Below are 12697 nucleotides of genomic sequence, written 5' to 3' on the forward strand. Positions count from 1 at the left end.
ACTCCTAGGTAAGCCTGGTGGTCTCTGCCTGGGCACCAGTCAATTCTGTTTCTTATTCATTCACTCAGTGAATTTTTACTGAGCACCTGTATCTACTCTAGGAAAACTCTCTAATCCTGTGGAATTTACAGTTGATCAGGACTGACAGATATTAATAAAAAGAAAGATACATATTATAAACATCCCATAATTTTTTTACTAAGTAAATTTTGGGGTTTATGTTATTAAGTTTATTTCAGTGTTATTTACTGTGAAGGTAAATAGTATATTATGTTTATGTTTTCCTTCTTAAACAGCTCCTGTATTCTTCCCTCAAGCAAATAGTTGTCTTTAAAGAAGTTAATATCTCCAGAGGTAGCCAGTTTAAATTTTTAGCTGTGACATATGGTATTTACCTTGTTTTGTAAATAATATGTTTCTACTGCTACTTCTTAGTTTATCAATTTTAGAAATTATATACTGACTTATAATAATGATAGATGAGAACATAAGCTCTTTTATACACTCTTGCACTGAAAAAGCAACCACGCTCTGCCCTCTCCCCACTTCCTTGCACTGCTTGACCTTGCATTCAGGTACTGTTGCCAGAGGCTTGCAGCCCAGTGGGGTCTTACCAGAGGATTGGAAGGGGAACCCTTGAGAATTGAAAAGAACTAGTGGGATCTGGAGTCCCTTGGACTCCAAAGAGATCAAACCAGTCAATCCCAAAGGAAATCAACTTGAATGTTCATTGGAAGGACTGATGCTGAAGCTGAAGCTCTAATACTTTGGCCACCTGATGTGAAGAGCCAACTCATTGGAGAAGACCCTGATGCTGGGAAAGATTGAGGACAAAAGGAGAAGAGAGTGGCATAGGATGAGATGGTTAGATAGCACCACCAACTCAATGGAAAGGAATTTGAGCAGACTCTGGGAGATAGTGAAAGATGGGGAAGCCTGGTGTGCTGCAATCCATGGGGTTGCAAAGAGTTGAACATGACTTAATGACCGAACAACAACAACAACAACAACAACAAGGGGGATCTGGAGAGGGAGGATCTTGGAAAGTCCCCTGTAAAGTTGTTTAAGAAATGCTAAGTTAACCCCCAGCTTCATGTGCCTGAATCTGACCCTAACAACGTATGGCAGACTTTGAGAACTGGACTGTGGACAGAGTTGCCCCTGTATGCGTCATGGCTAGGAGAGGACTGAGGAGCCCTGCCCAGGCTTTGAGGATGTGACTGATGTTGAAACCACCAACCACAGGAGGCTGCTTGGAAACTGGGGCTTGAATCCAGCTGGGCTGATTTCTGACCCAGCAAAAATATCAACATTCTCTATAAATTTTAAAAGAGATTCTTATAATGTGATATATAAAAGAGAATCTTATAAAGTGATATTCAGAATGTCCATGATACAGTGTATACTTAATTGACAAACAAGCAGAAAAACCTCAACTTGCAGGGGAAAGACATTCAACAAGCAGTAATACTGAGATGACACAAATGTTGGAATTATCAGACAAAGCCTTTAAAACAGGCATTATAAAAAAATCCAATAAATAAGAGCGAACACTTTTGAAGCAAAGGGAAAGATAGAAAGTCTCAGCAAAGAGGTAGATAAGAAGCAAATGGAGAGTTTAGAACTGAAAAATAAAATTGCCAAAATAAAGTACTCACTAGGTGAACTCAATAGCAGAATGAGTATGACAGAAGGATCAATGAATTTGAAGATGAATCATTGGAATTTATTCAACTTGAACCACAGAACGTTGATTGGAGGAGAGTGGATGAAGCCTCAGGGACCTGTGGGGCAGGACCACAAAGGCTAACACCCATGTCATCAGAGTCCCAGTAGGAGGGAAAGAGTGCAGTGCAGAAAAAAATGTCTGAAGAAATGATGGCTGAAAACTCCTCAGATTTGGCAAAAGACAGATCGAAGAGGTCCAAAACCCAGAGATAAATGCAAAGAAATCCACACTCGGACACATCACAATCAAGCTGCTGAAAAAGACAAACTCTTGAAGACAGCAGTAGAAAAATGATGCATTACTTATAGAGAAACAATAGTTTGAATATTGTGGGTTCCTTGCAGGAACCATGGAGGCAGAAGGAAATGGAACAACATGTTAAAAGCACTAACAGAAAGACCCCAGAACTCAGAACTCTGTTCCAGCAACTGTCCTGCAGGAATGAAGGTGAAATAAAGACATCCTCAGATGAACTAAAACTGAGAGAATTCATTGGCAGGTAGAGATGCTCTAAGAGAACTGCTAAAGGAATTTCTTCAGACAGAAGAGAAATTATACCAGATGGAAACTTGGAACATCAGGAATGAAGAAAGAGCAACGAAAATGATGGATAGAATACACCATTCTCCTTCTTTTGAGTTCTTTAAAATGGGTTTGATGGCTAAAGCAAAAATCATAACCGTGTCTGTTAGGGTTTTTAAGGTATGTAGGTATAATAGGTAAGATAGCTATAAAGGGGACTATAAAGAGACCTGTAAGGTGATAAAGTTTCTACATTCCACTTGAAGTAATAAAATATAGATTTTTGAGTAGATTGTGAAAAAAATTATTTACATTGTAAACCCTAGAGCAGTCACTAAAAATAAGCTACCAAGAGACAGTAAGAAACCCAGTAGATAGATAAAATGGAATAATTCAAAATAAGGCAGGAAAGGGAAACAGGAATGAGAAACAGAAGGAACAAATCATAATAAAATGACAGTCCTGAACCCAGACCCACCAATAATTACATGAAGTGTAAATAGTCTGAATGCACCAACTTCAGGACAGAAATTTTCAGGTGACATGAAAATCTCAAGGTCCAACTATGTGCTCTCTGTCAAGAACTCACTTCAAAAGCAAAAGGATGGAAAAATATTGTGTGCAAACATGAATCAAAAGAAAACTTGAGTAGCTATATTAATACCAGGCAAAGTAGACTTCAGAGCAAAGGAAATTTCCAGGAATTAAGGGGGATGTCACCTGTGATAAAAGAGTCAATTCACCACAAAGACATATAATCCCAAAAGTGTATGTATCTAACACAGAGATTCAAAATGCAAAGAGCTAATAGAATGGAAAGAAGAAATAGACAAATTCACAGTTGCATTTGGAGATTTCAGCACTCCTCTTAGATTAAACTATAAGCACACTGATAGAAAATCACCAGTATATAGAACTGAGCAATATTATGAAGCATCTGGATCTAAATGACCTTCATAGAACAGTCCACCCAACAATGGCAGGATATATTCTCTTCAAGTGCACATGGAACATTTACCAAGAAAGGCCATAGCCTGGATCAGAAAACAAATTTTAGTAATTTTAAAAGAATTTAAATTACACGAGGTATTTTCTGTGGTCACAATGGAATTAAACTATAAGCCAATAACAAAGATAGCATTAAAAAACTATAAACACTTAAACATTAATGCATTTCTAAATAATCCATAAGTCAGAGAGGAAGCCTTAAGAAAATATAAAAGATACTTTGAACTGAACAAAAGTGAAAATACGACATATCAAAATTTGTAGGTTGCAGCTCAAATGTATTTACAGGGAATTTATAGCATTAAGTGCTTATATAAGAACAGAAAAAGGTCTCAAATCAATAATCTGATCATCCACTTTTAGAAACTAGAAAAAGAAGCAGAAAATAAACCTAAGGCAAGTAAAAGAAAAATCAATAATAAATATAAGTGCAGAAACCAATGTAACCGAAAACAGGAAAACAATAGAGGAAAAACTAGAGAAAGCCAGTGAAGTAAAAAATTGACTCTTTGACAAGCCTCTAACAAGTAAAGAGAGAACATAAATGACTAATAATAGGCCTGGAAGAAAGGATAACCACTACAGACCACACAGGTATGGGAAGGATGTTAGGGGAAATACTATAAATTTGAAAATTTAGATGAAATGAACCAGTTTGTCTTAAACAACAAACCATCAAAACTTACCCAGGATGAAGTCTATAACTTGAGTAGTCCTATAATTTTATAGATAATGAATTCATCATTAAATTTTTTTTGAAAAAGAAATATCCCAGCCTGTGCACTATAATATATAATATAGAGGGCTTCCTGGTGGCTCAGACGGTAAGGAATCTACCTGAAACGTGGGAGACCTGGGTTCAATCCCTGGGTTGCGAAGATCTGGAAAAGGGCATGGCAACCCGCTCCAGTATTCTTGCTTGGAGAATTCCATGGACAGAGGAGCCTGGCAGGCCGTAGTCCATGGGGTCGAAAAGAGTTGGACACTACTGAGTGGCTTTCACTTTCATTCACTATAAATTGTACTGAACATTTAAAGGAAAAACAATACTAATTGTATAGATTCTCTTCTTGAAAATAAGATAGGTGAGAACAATTCCAAATTTATGTAACAAGACCTTCATTATCCTGATATCATAACCAGAAAAAGACAGTATACGAAAAGAAAATCATGAGTGCATATTCCTCATGAACTCAGATGCAAAATGCTCAACAAAATATTAGTAAATTGAATCCAACAGTGTGAGTGAGTGAAGTTGCTCAGTTGTGTCTGACTCTTTGCCACCCCATGGACTGTAGCCTACCAGGCTCCTCCATCCATGGGATTTTCCAGGCAAGAATACTGGAGTGGGTTGCCATTTCTTTCTCCAGGAGATCTTCCCGACCCAGGGATTGAACCCAGGTCTCCCACATCGTAGGCAGATGCTTTACCATCTGAGCCACCAGGGAAGTCCATCCAACAGGATAGAAGAAGAAGAATACACCATGACCAATAATACACCCTGGCTTATCCCAGGGATGCAAGGGTATTTCTATTGGAAAACGTAATTCCCTCTAACAGCCTAAAGAAGGAAAACCGTGTGAATAATAAGAACAGATGCAGGCAAAGCATTTGACAAAATTCAGCATCCATTTATGACAAAAACTGAGCAAACAGGAATAATGATGAACTTCCTCAGCTTGATCAAGAGTATCTACAAAAATTCTTTAGCTAGCATCATGCTTAATGGTGAAAAATTGAATGCTTTCCCTCTTACTTAAAGCGTCTGCCTGGAATGCAGGAGACCTGTGTTCGATCCCTGAGTTGGGAAGATCCCCTGGAGAAGGAAATGGCAACCCACTCCAGTACTCTTGCCTGGAGAATCCCATGGAGGGAGAAGCCTGGTGGGCTACAGTCCATGGGGTTGCAAAGAGTCGGACACGACTGAGCGAATTCACTTCACTTCACTTCCCTCTTACTTAGGTCAGGAACAAGTGAAGAATGCCCACTCATAGTATTCAGCATCTTATTTGACATTGCATGGGAAGTTCTAGCCGGTACAATAGAGGGATAAAACAAAATTAAAAAAAAAACAACAACATAGAGATTGGAAAGGAAGGAACAAAACTCTTCTTATGTGCAAACAGTATGATTTTCTGTGTAGGAAATCTTGAAGGATTTATCAGAAACTCTCAGAATAAACAGTAAGTTTAGGGAGATTGTAGTACACAGCAGGAGGTCAAATGGAAAATCAGTCACATTTCTTTATACTAACAAAATATATACAGTTTGGATGCAAAATCTAAAAAGCAGTATTATTTACAAAGCACCCCCACCTCAATGAAATAAAATCTAACAAAATATGTACAGGATCTGTGTGCCGAAACATTCCTTTTGCTGCCTGTCATTATTCTCGTTGATTACTCTTAGGTGAATCAAAGAAGACCTAAATATAATGGAGGGTCTTCTTAATGGATTGGAAGACTCACATGATAAAGATACAAATTCTTCCCAAACTGATCTATAGGTCTAATGAAATTTCAGTCAAAATCCTTACATGATTTTTTAATAGAGACAAGCTGATTCTAAGCTTTAATTAATTTTTGGCTGCACTGGGTCTCTGTTGCTGCACGAGGGCCTTCTCTAGTTGCGGTGAGCAGGAGCTACTTTATAGCTTCAGGGTGCAGGCTCAGCAGTTGTGGTGCGTGGACTTAGGTGCCCGTTGGCATGTGGGATCTTCCTGGACCAGGGATGATCGAATCCATGTCCGCCGCATCGTCAGGTGGATTCTTAACCACTGGACCACCAGGGAAGTCCCTGATTCGCAACTTTATATAGAAAAGCAAAGGAATTAGAAGGGTCAAAACAATTTTGAAAAGAACAGTTAAGTTGGAGGATTCATGCTACACAATTTCAACACTTTCATTAAAGCTATGGTAATCAAGATAAAGTGCTGTTAGTAAAAGCATTGGCACATAGACTAATGGAACGGAATACAAAGTTCAGAAGTAAGTCACAGATTAGCAGTTTCCTACAACGTGTAATATACATGCACCATATGACCCAGCAATCCTACTCTCAGAGAAATGAAACATGGAGAAATGAACACTTATGTCCATGCAGAAATATGTCCACCAGTGTTCCCAGCAGCTCTATTTATAACCACTCAAGCTGGAAACAGCCCATATGTTCTAAGTGGGTGAATGGATAAGTATGCTGAGGCACATGGTATGATAGAAGACTGCTTGGTAATGAAAAAGAATGGCTGTGCTTACACACTGCTGCACAGATGAGTCTCATCCTCCTACCAGGGAGTGAAAGAAGCCAGTCTCAAGGGTTCTGTAGCATGAGACCCCATTTGTAGGACCGAAGACAGGGGTGGAGGGCAGTTCAGTGATTGTTGGATGTGGGTATGCGCAGGATGGGAGAGCGTTTTAGGTGGTGAGGCTGCTCTGTACCTGGTGCTGGTGGTGGTTACGTGTGTTTAAACTCAAAATAGGAAAAGTCAGCATAACACAGGTTAAGTAAGAATGCATTCAACCTGGAGCAGTGTTGCTGATTTCCGCTTGACTGAGGGTAATCCACACGGATTGTTTTAAGACTGGGCGGATATTCCTGGTTGGATTATTCTGACCACACAGTGCTGATGGAGGGAGCATAGCCATCACTTCTCTCGTTGTGGTCCATCGTAGGTGAAGCAGGTGGAGTCAGGGACGGTCCAGTTCCAGTACTCGCTGAGCCCTGAAGAACACCCAGACATACTCACAGGGAGTGCAAGCGGCCCCAAGGCAGAGCGGCGGTCTTTTAGGAAGCCACCCACGTCCCCTTCAAGTAAGTGTGTGCTGAGAGCTGAGTCTTCAAGCTCATGGCACAGCTCCATGTGTGCCCAGGTAAATGACGTTTATCAGATACTTGCTGTAAATTGCTTTAACTGGAATCAGTTGATTGAGTTTTTGCTGACTACAGAGGTATAGAATTGGACAGTGATAAAGCCTGGCCCAACACTTGGTGCTTTAGCCATGAGTTAGCTCCCTGACTGAAGGCTTTGAAAGGTCTGTTGGTGACACTTAAAGGGGCATCTCTCGTGAGTGTCTGCAGACTCAGGGCTCAAGAATCAAAGGCTGGCTGACAGCCACGGACTGCCAGCTTTATGGTTGTCATTCAGTTGCTAAGTCATATCAGTCGCTAAGACTGTATGCAACTCCATGGACTATAGCATGCCAGACTCCTCTGTCCTTCACTGTCTTCCAGAGTTTCCTCAAATTCATGTCCATTGAGTTGGTGAGGCTATCTAACCATCTCATCCTCTGCCACCTCCTTTTCCTCCTGCCTTCAGTCTTTCCCAGGATCAGCGTCTTTTCCAGTGAGTCAGCTCTTTACATCAGGTGGCCAAAGGATTGGAGCTTCAGCCTTAGCATCAGTCCTTCCAATGAATATTCAGGGTTGATTTCCTTTAGGATTGACTGGTTTGATCTCCTTGTAGTCCAAGGGACTCTCAAGGGTCTTCTCCAGCACCACAGTTTGAAAGCATTAATTCTTTGGTGCTCAGCCTTCTTTGTGGTACAGCTGTCACATCTGTATATGACTACTGGAAAAACCATAGCTTTGACTAGATGGACCTTTGTCGGCAAAGTGATGTCTCCTTTTTAATATGCTGTCTAGGCTTCTCTGATGGCTCAGATGGTAAAGAATCTGCCTGTAATGCGGGAGACCCGGGTTCAATCCCTGGGTTGGGAAGATCCCCCTAGAGAAGGGAATGGCTACCCACTCCAGTATTCTTGCCTGGAGAATTCCATGGACAGAGGAGCTGTCAGGCTATAGTCCACAGGGTCGAAAAGAGTTGGACATGACTGAGCAACTGACACTTTCCCTTTCACTAGGTTTGTCATAGCTTTTCTGCCAGCTTTATGTTGCACTGTTCATGTAGCCTTGAGTTTGTTGTTTTTATTTTTTATTTTTTTTTAGTTTGTTGTTTTTAAAAAGTGATTTTTATTTCCTTGGTGTGCAGTCTGGGAGTGGGGAGGCCACAACTTCAGAGTGTGGCTTTAAAAAAGGGATGGAGGGTCGTCGATGATGGAGGAAGTAATGCTCTTCCTTGGACGGCAACATCCCCGTCCCCATGTGTGTGACTGCCGCTGTCAGCTTCATGTTGGCTGCACCAGCTCCTTCTGCTGAGGCTGGTACTGTATGTTCAGGGCCTCTTAGTTTATCCCCAGGGACAGGAAGCCAGCGTCCTGGTGGGGAATCCCACCTGTGGTGAGAAGAGAGGGAGGTTAGCAGGAGGGTTGAAAGAGCACCGAGCTCTTGGCTTCTAAGGATCTCACTGGCTGAAGAACATTCTCAATCATGGGCAGTTAGGCTGTTAGAAAGTCAGAAAGGTAGGAGATGAGGAAATGTGGAAGCCCTAGAGGGGAGCTGAGTTTCCATCTGTCCTCCATCCAGATGGCTTTCCGCTGATGGATGCTGCTGGGTATCTAGGGAGGGCTGGCCAGTGTCTCTCGGGCAGCAGGTCCTGGATGCTGTGCAAAGGCGCCAGTGAGTCTGTTGTTTGGGAGTGACTTTTTATCAGTTGAGATTCTGGTTTTTTGCAACTGGTCTCATTGACTTTAACCTCACAGTTGGTGGCAGCAGCGCAGTTGTGTCTCTGTCCTGGGACTCAATGTGTTGGCCTTCATCTTCATGGTCCTCCAGGATTTTCTGAGATGTTTAAAAATATTCAGATACCAAAACTTGATAGTTTATTGCTTTGGGACAAACTGTATTATTAAGCATTTTCCTTTTTCCTCACAAAGGCATTGCATTTGTGGTTTTTAATTGTTTTATTCTTTCCAGTTTTTTGTGCTTATCAGAATGTTCTCAGGTATAATTACATCTTATGTAAGTGATGGGCTTCCCAGGTGACTCAGTGGTAAATAATCTGCCTACAGTGCCGGAAACCTGGATCCGATCCTTGGGTTGGGAAGATCCTCTGGAGAAGGGAATGACAACCCACTCCAGTATTCTTGCCTGGAGAATCCTATGGACAGAGGAGCCTGGTGGGCTATAGTCCATGGAGTTGCAAAGAGTCAGACACGACTGAGCGACTAACACACACACATACACACACACACACACACATAAGTGGTACTGAAATGTATAGCACTGCTTGTACTTGAGAAGTTGCCGGAATATCTGCCAGAATCCCCTGGAATGGTGGGTGGCAGGCATGTGTTTTCCACCAGAGTTAGTTTAGAATGCATTTACAGTTTTATTGGATAAAGTTAAATGCATTGAAAGTATAGAATACATAGTTAAAAAATACCAAAATGTCAAACCCATTCCCTTCTTTAACTCTAGTATCTTCCTTTCTTTGACATATTCAGAATACATTTTAAAAATAAAACAAATGCCAACCTCTAAGAAATGTCAGTATGAAAGAAAGATAGTATCCTAAATTATAAAATACGTGCATTTCCTGATTTGATATAAACATGATTATTCTGGTTTTTAATTAAGCTATTCAAAAGGATAATGTGTGCTGTGCATGCTAAGTCGCTTCAGTTGTGTCCAACTTTTTGTGATCCTATGGACTATAGTCCACCAGGTTCCTCTGTCCATGGGATTCTCCAGGCAAGAGTACTGGAGTGGGTTTCCATGCCCTCCTCCAGGGGATTTTCCCTACCTGAGGATCGAACACAAATCTGTTACATCTCCTGTTTTGGCAGGAAGGTTCTTTACCACTAATGCCACTTGGGAAGCCCAAAAGGACAGTAGCGAAATGTAATAAACGCAGTTCAAAGTGATAAATATAGTTTACTTTGGTCCTTAGAAATACCTGAAGAGATCATTTTCTTAGAGAAGAAACCTCTACAGCTATCGTTAATGGAAAAATAATAAGTACTTTTTCTGGAAAGGAATTTCCACGTGTTGAACTTTGGTGTAGTTATGACACTGGAAACAGGCAGCTTGTGTGAAGGCCTTCTAATTGAATTAACCGTCAGCCAGGACAGGATGACCCTGTTGGCTTCTCCAGCCTGACTGGCTGTCAGCATGGCCTGTGGGCTCTGTGTTTGCTTTCCCAGCTGCCCTGTCTGTTTTCATGCGGGGCTTGGAGGAGATTTATTTATTATTATTTAAAATATTTATTTTTATTTATTTATTTGGCAACACTGGGTCTTAGTTGCAGCATGCGGGATCTAGTTCCTTGACCAGGGATCGAACCTGGGCCCCTTTCCTTGGGAGCATGGACTTCCAGAGAAGTCCCTTCAGTTCAGTTCAGTTCAGTCGCTCAGTCGTGTCTGACTCTTTGCGACCCCATGAATCGCAGCACGCCAGGCCTCCCTGTCCATCACCATCTCCCGGAGTTCACTCAGACTCGCATCCATCGAGTCAGTGATGCCATCCAGCCATCTCATCCTCAGTCATCCCCTTCTCCTCCTGCCCCCAGTCCCTCCCAGCATCAAAGTCTTTTCTAATGAGTCAACTCTTCGCATGAGGTGGCCAAAGTACTGGAGTTTCAGCTTTAGCATCATTCCTTCCAAAGAAATCCCAGGGCTGATCTCCTTCAGAATGGACTGGTTGGATCTCCTTGCAGTCCAAGGGACTCTCAAGAGTCTTCTCCAACACCACAGTTCAAAAGCATCAATTCTTTGGCGCTCAGCTTTCTTCACAGTCCAGCTCTCCTAGTGTGCTGCTACCTTTGTTTCCCAAAATGGTCCTTTAACTAGTTTTGGGGGTGTTCATGGAACTTCTTGGATCTCTGTTCTTTTTTTTTTTTAAATCAAAGTTGGGACAATTTTGATCATTCCTTCTTCAATTATTTTCTCTGTCTTCCTCTCTCTTCTCCCTTGAGGCTCTATCAGGTGGCAAAGCTGTGGGAAGTCCCACCCTGCTGAGCTTCTGCTCAGCTTTACGTGTGGTCTTTTCTGTCTGTGCTCCAGGCCTAGATACTTTGTATTGCTGCATCTTCAGGTTCACTCGTCTTTTCTTCTGCAGCATCTGATCAGCCATGAATCCCACCCAGTGCATTCTCCTCACAGATATTGTCGTTTTCATCTCCAGAAGTGAAATACAGGTATAACTACTGACACACTTATGCTTTTTTGTTCCTCTCCTAAGGTAGCAGAGGTAGATGAACTTAGACCTGTGCAACAATTAAAATTAAAATTCCAGTATTTTATCGTGTGAAATGACCCATATAGTAATTCTCATTTTAACTAGGTTTAGTTTCAAGGTACCAGAATCTGGATATAACATTACAAAGTTTGTCACTACTTTAATATCCTTGTTTGCCAATTCTAAAATCTTGGTCAGTTGTGCATTAGTTTTGATTGATTGATTTTTGTCCTGATTTGGGTTGTATCTTCCAGCTTCTCTATGGTCAGTAACTTTTGATTGGATTCCAGATATTGTGAGTTTTCTCCTTTTGGTTGCTAAATATTTTTATAGTTGACATATATATGTATTTTTGCCACACCCCATGGCATGTGGGCTCTTAGTTCCTTCTGCAGTGGAAACTTGGAGTCTTAACCACTGGACATGCAGGGAAGTCCAGGTAGCTAGTAAACACTTCCGAACTTTGGAAATTATTTCGTCATTTAGGGTTGTCATTTAGGCCTTTAAGAGTTGTGAGATGGGACCCCATAGGCATTTAGTCTAGAGCTAATTACTCCTCACTAAGTGAGAAGACCTCCTTCAGTACTTTGCCTGATGTCCTCGAATTATGAAGTTCACCAGTCTGTGAGAATGGCCTCTTTCTGGCCCTGTGTGAGCACAGGGTACTGGTCCCTCTAATTTTGGGGGTGATTCTTTCCCCATCCTTGGGTAGTTTCACAGTCAGTGACCTGCTGAATCCTAGAAGGACCCTCTGTAAGTGGCGGGAGCTCCCTCTCTGCACCCCTCTCCTGTCTGTGCTCATCCCTGCAAGCTTCAGTTTCTTTGGTCTCCTTGAACTCTTAGCCCGGCCTTCCGATCAGGGTCCACTGTGCTCTGCGTTCCCCTTTCCTGCGCTGCAATTTGCAAAATCACTCAACATGTTTATTTTGGGACCATCGGAGGGCTTACTTCTGTTTCCAGTTCCTTAGGACCGTTTCTTGCCTGAATTACAATGTCATTAAAACTGTTGTCTTGTGTATTTTGTTAGTTAAATAATTTTTGTTTCAGTCAGGGGAATGAATTTGGTCAGAAGTAAAGTTTTTGCCTGCTGTTGACAGTTTCTAGGCTGTTGAAATCCTCCACCCCAGGGGTGATAAGTCCAGTGGTTTTGAAGCTTTTCCTTGCTGCTTTGTGCTGCATGTGATTCACGAATCACTGCTTCATGATTTTGAGTTTTGGCTCACACCCTCTCCTTAGAAAGCATCTCTGCTGTGCACTGCATTTATTTTCTTTTAAGATGTACTCTTTTCTTTTTAAATTAAAAAATTACATATTCAAGAATGTGTGCGTATGTGTGTATGTATGCTTAGTCACTCAGTTGTGTCC

General features: G+C 41.5%; 1 protein-coding gene across 1 annotated transcript in view; it reads left to right on the forward strand.

Moving 5' to 3' along the window:
* The window catches only part of NPHP4 (nephrocystin 4), a 136862-nt gene that overhangs the window by 56338 nt on the left and 67827 nt on the right, over positions 1-12697 (forward strand). Inside the window, exon 10 of the mRNA XM_068986323.1 lies at positions 6931-7069. Within this exon, the coding sequence (XP_068842424.1) occupies positions 6931-7069 (139 nt within the window). The remainder of the gene's footprint in view (positions 1-6930; positions 7070-12697) is intronic.

Source organism: Capricornis sumatraensis, chromosome 14, assembly GCF_032405125.1.
Source record: "Capricornis sumatraensis isolate serow.1 chromosome 14, serow.2, whole genome shotgun sequence".
In the NCBI taxonomy this organism is placed as follows: Eukaryota; Metazoa; Chordata; class Mammalia; order Artiodactyla; family Bovidae; genus Capricornis; species Capricornis sumatraensis.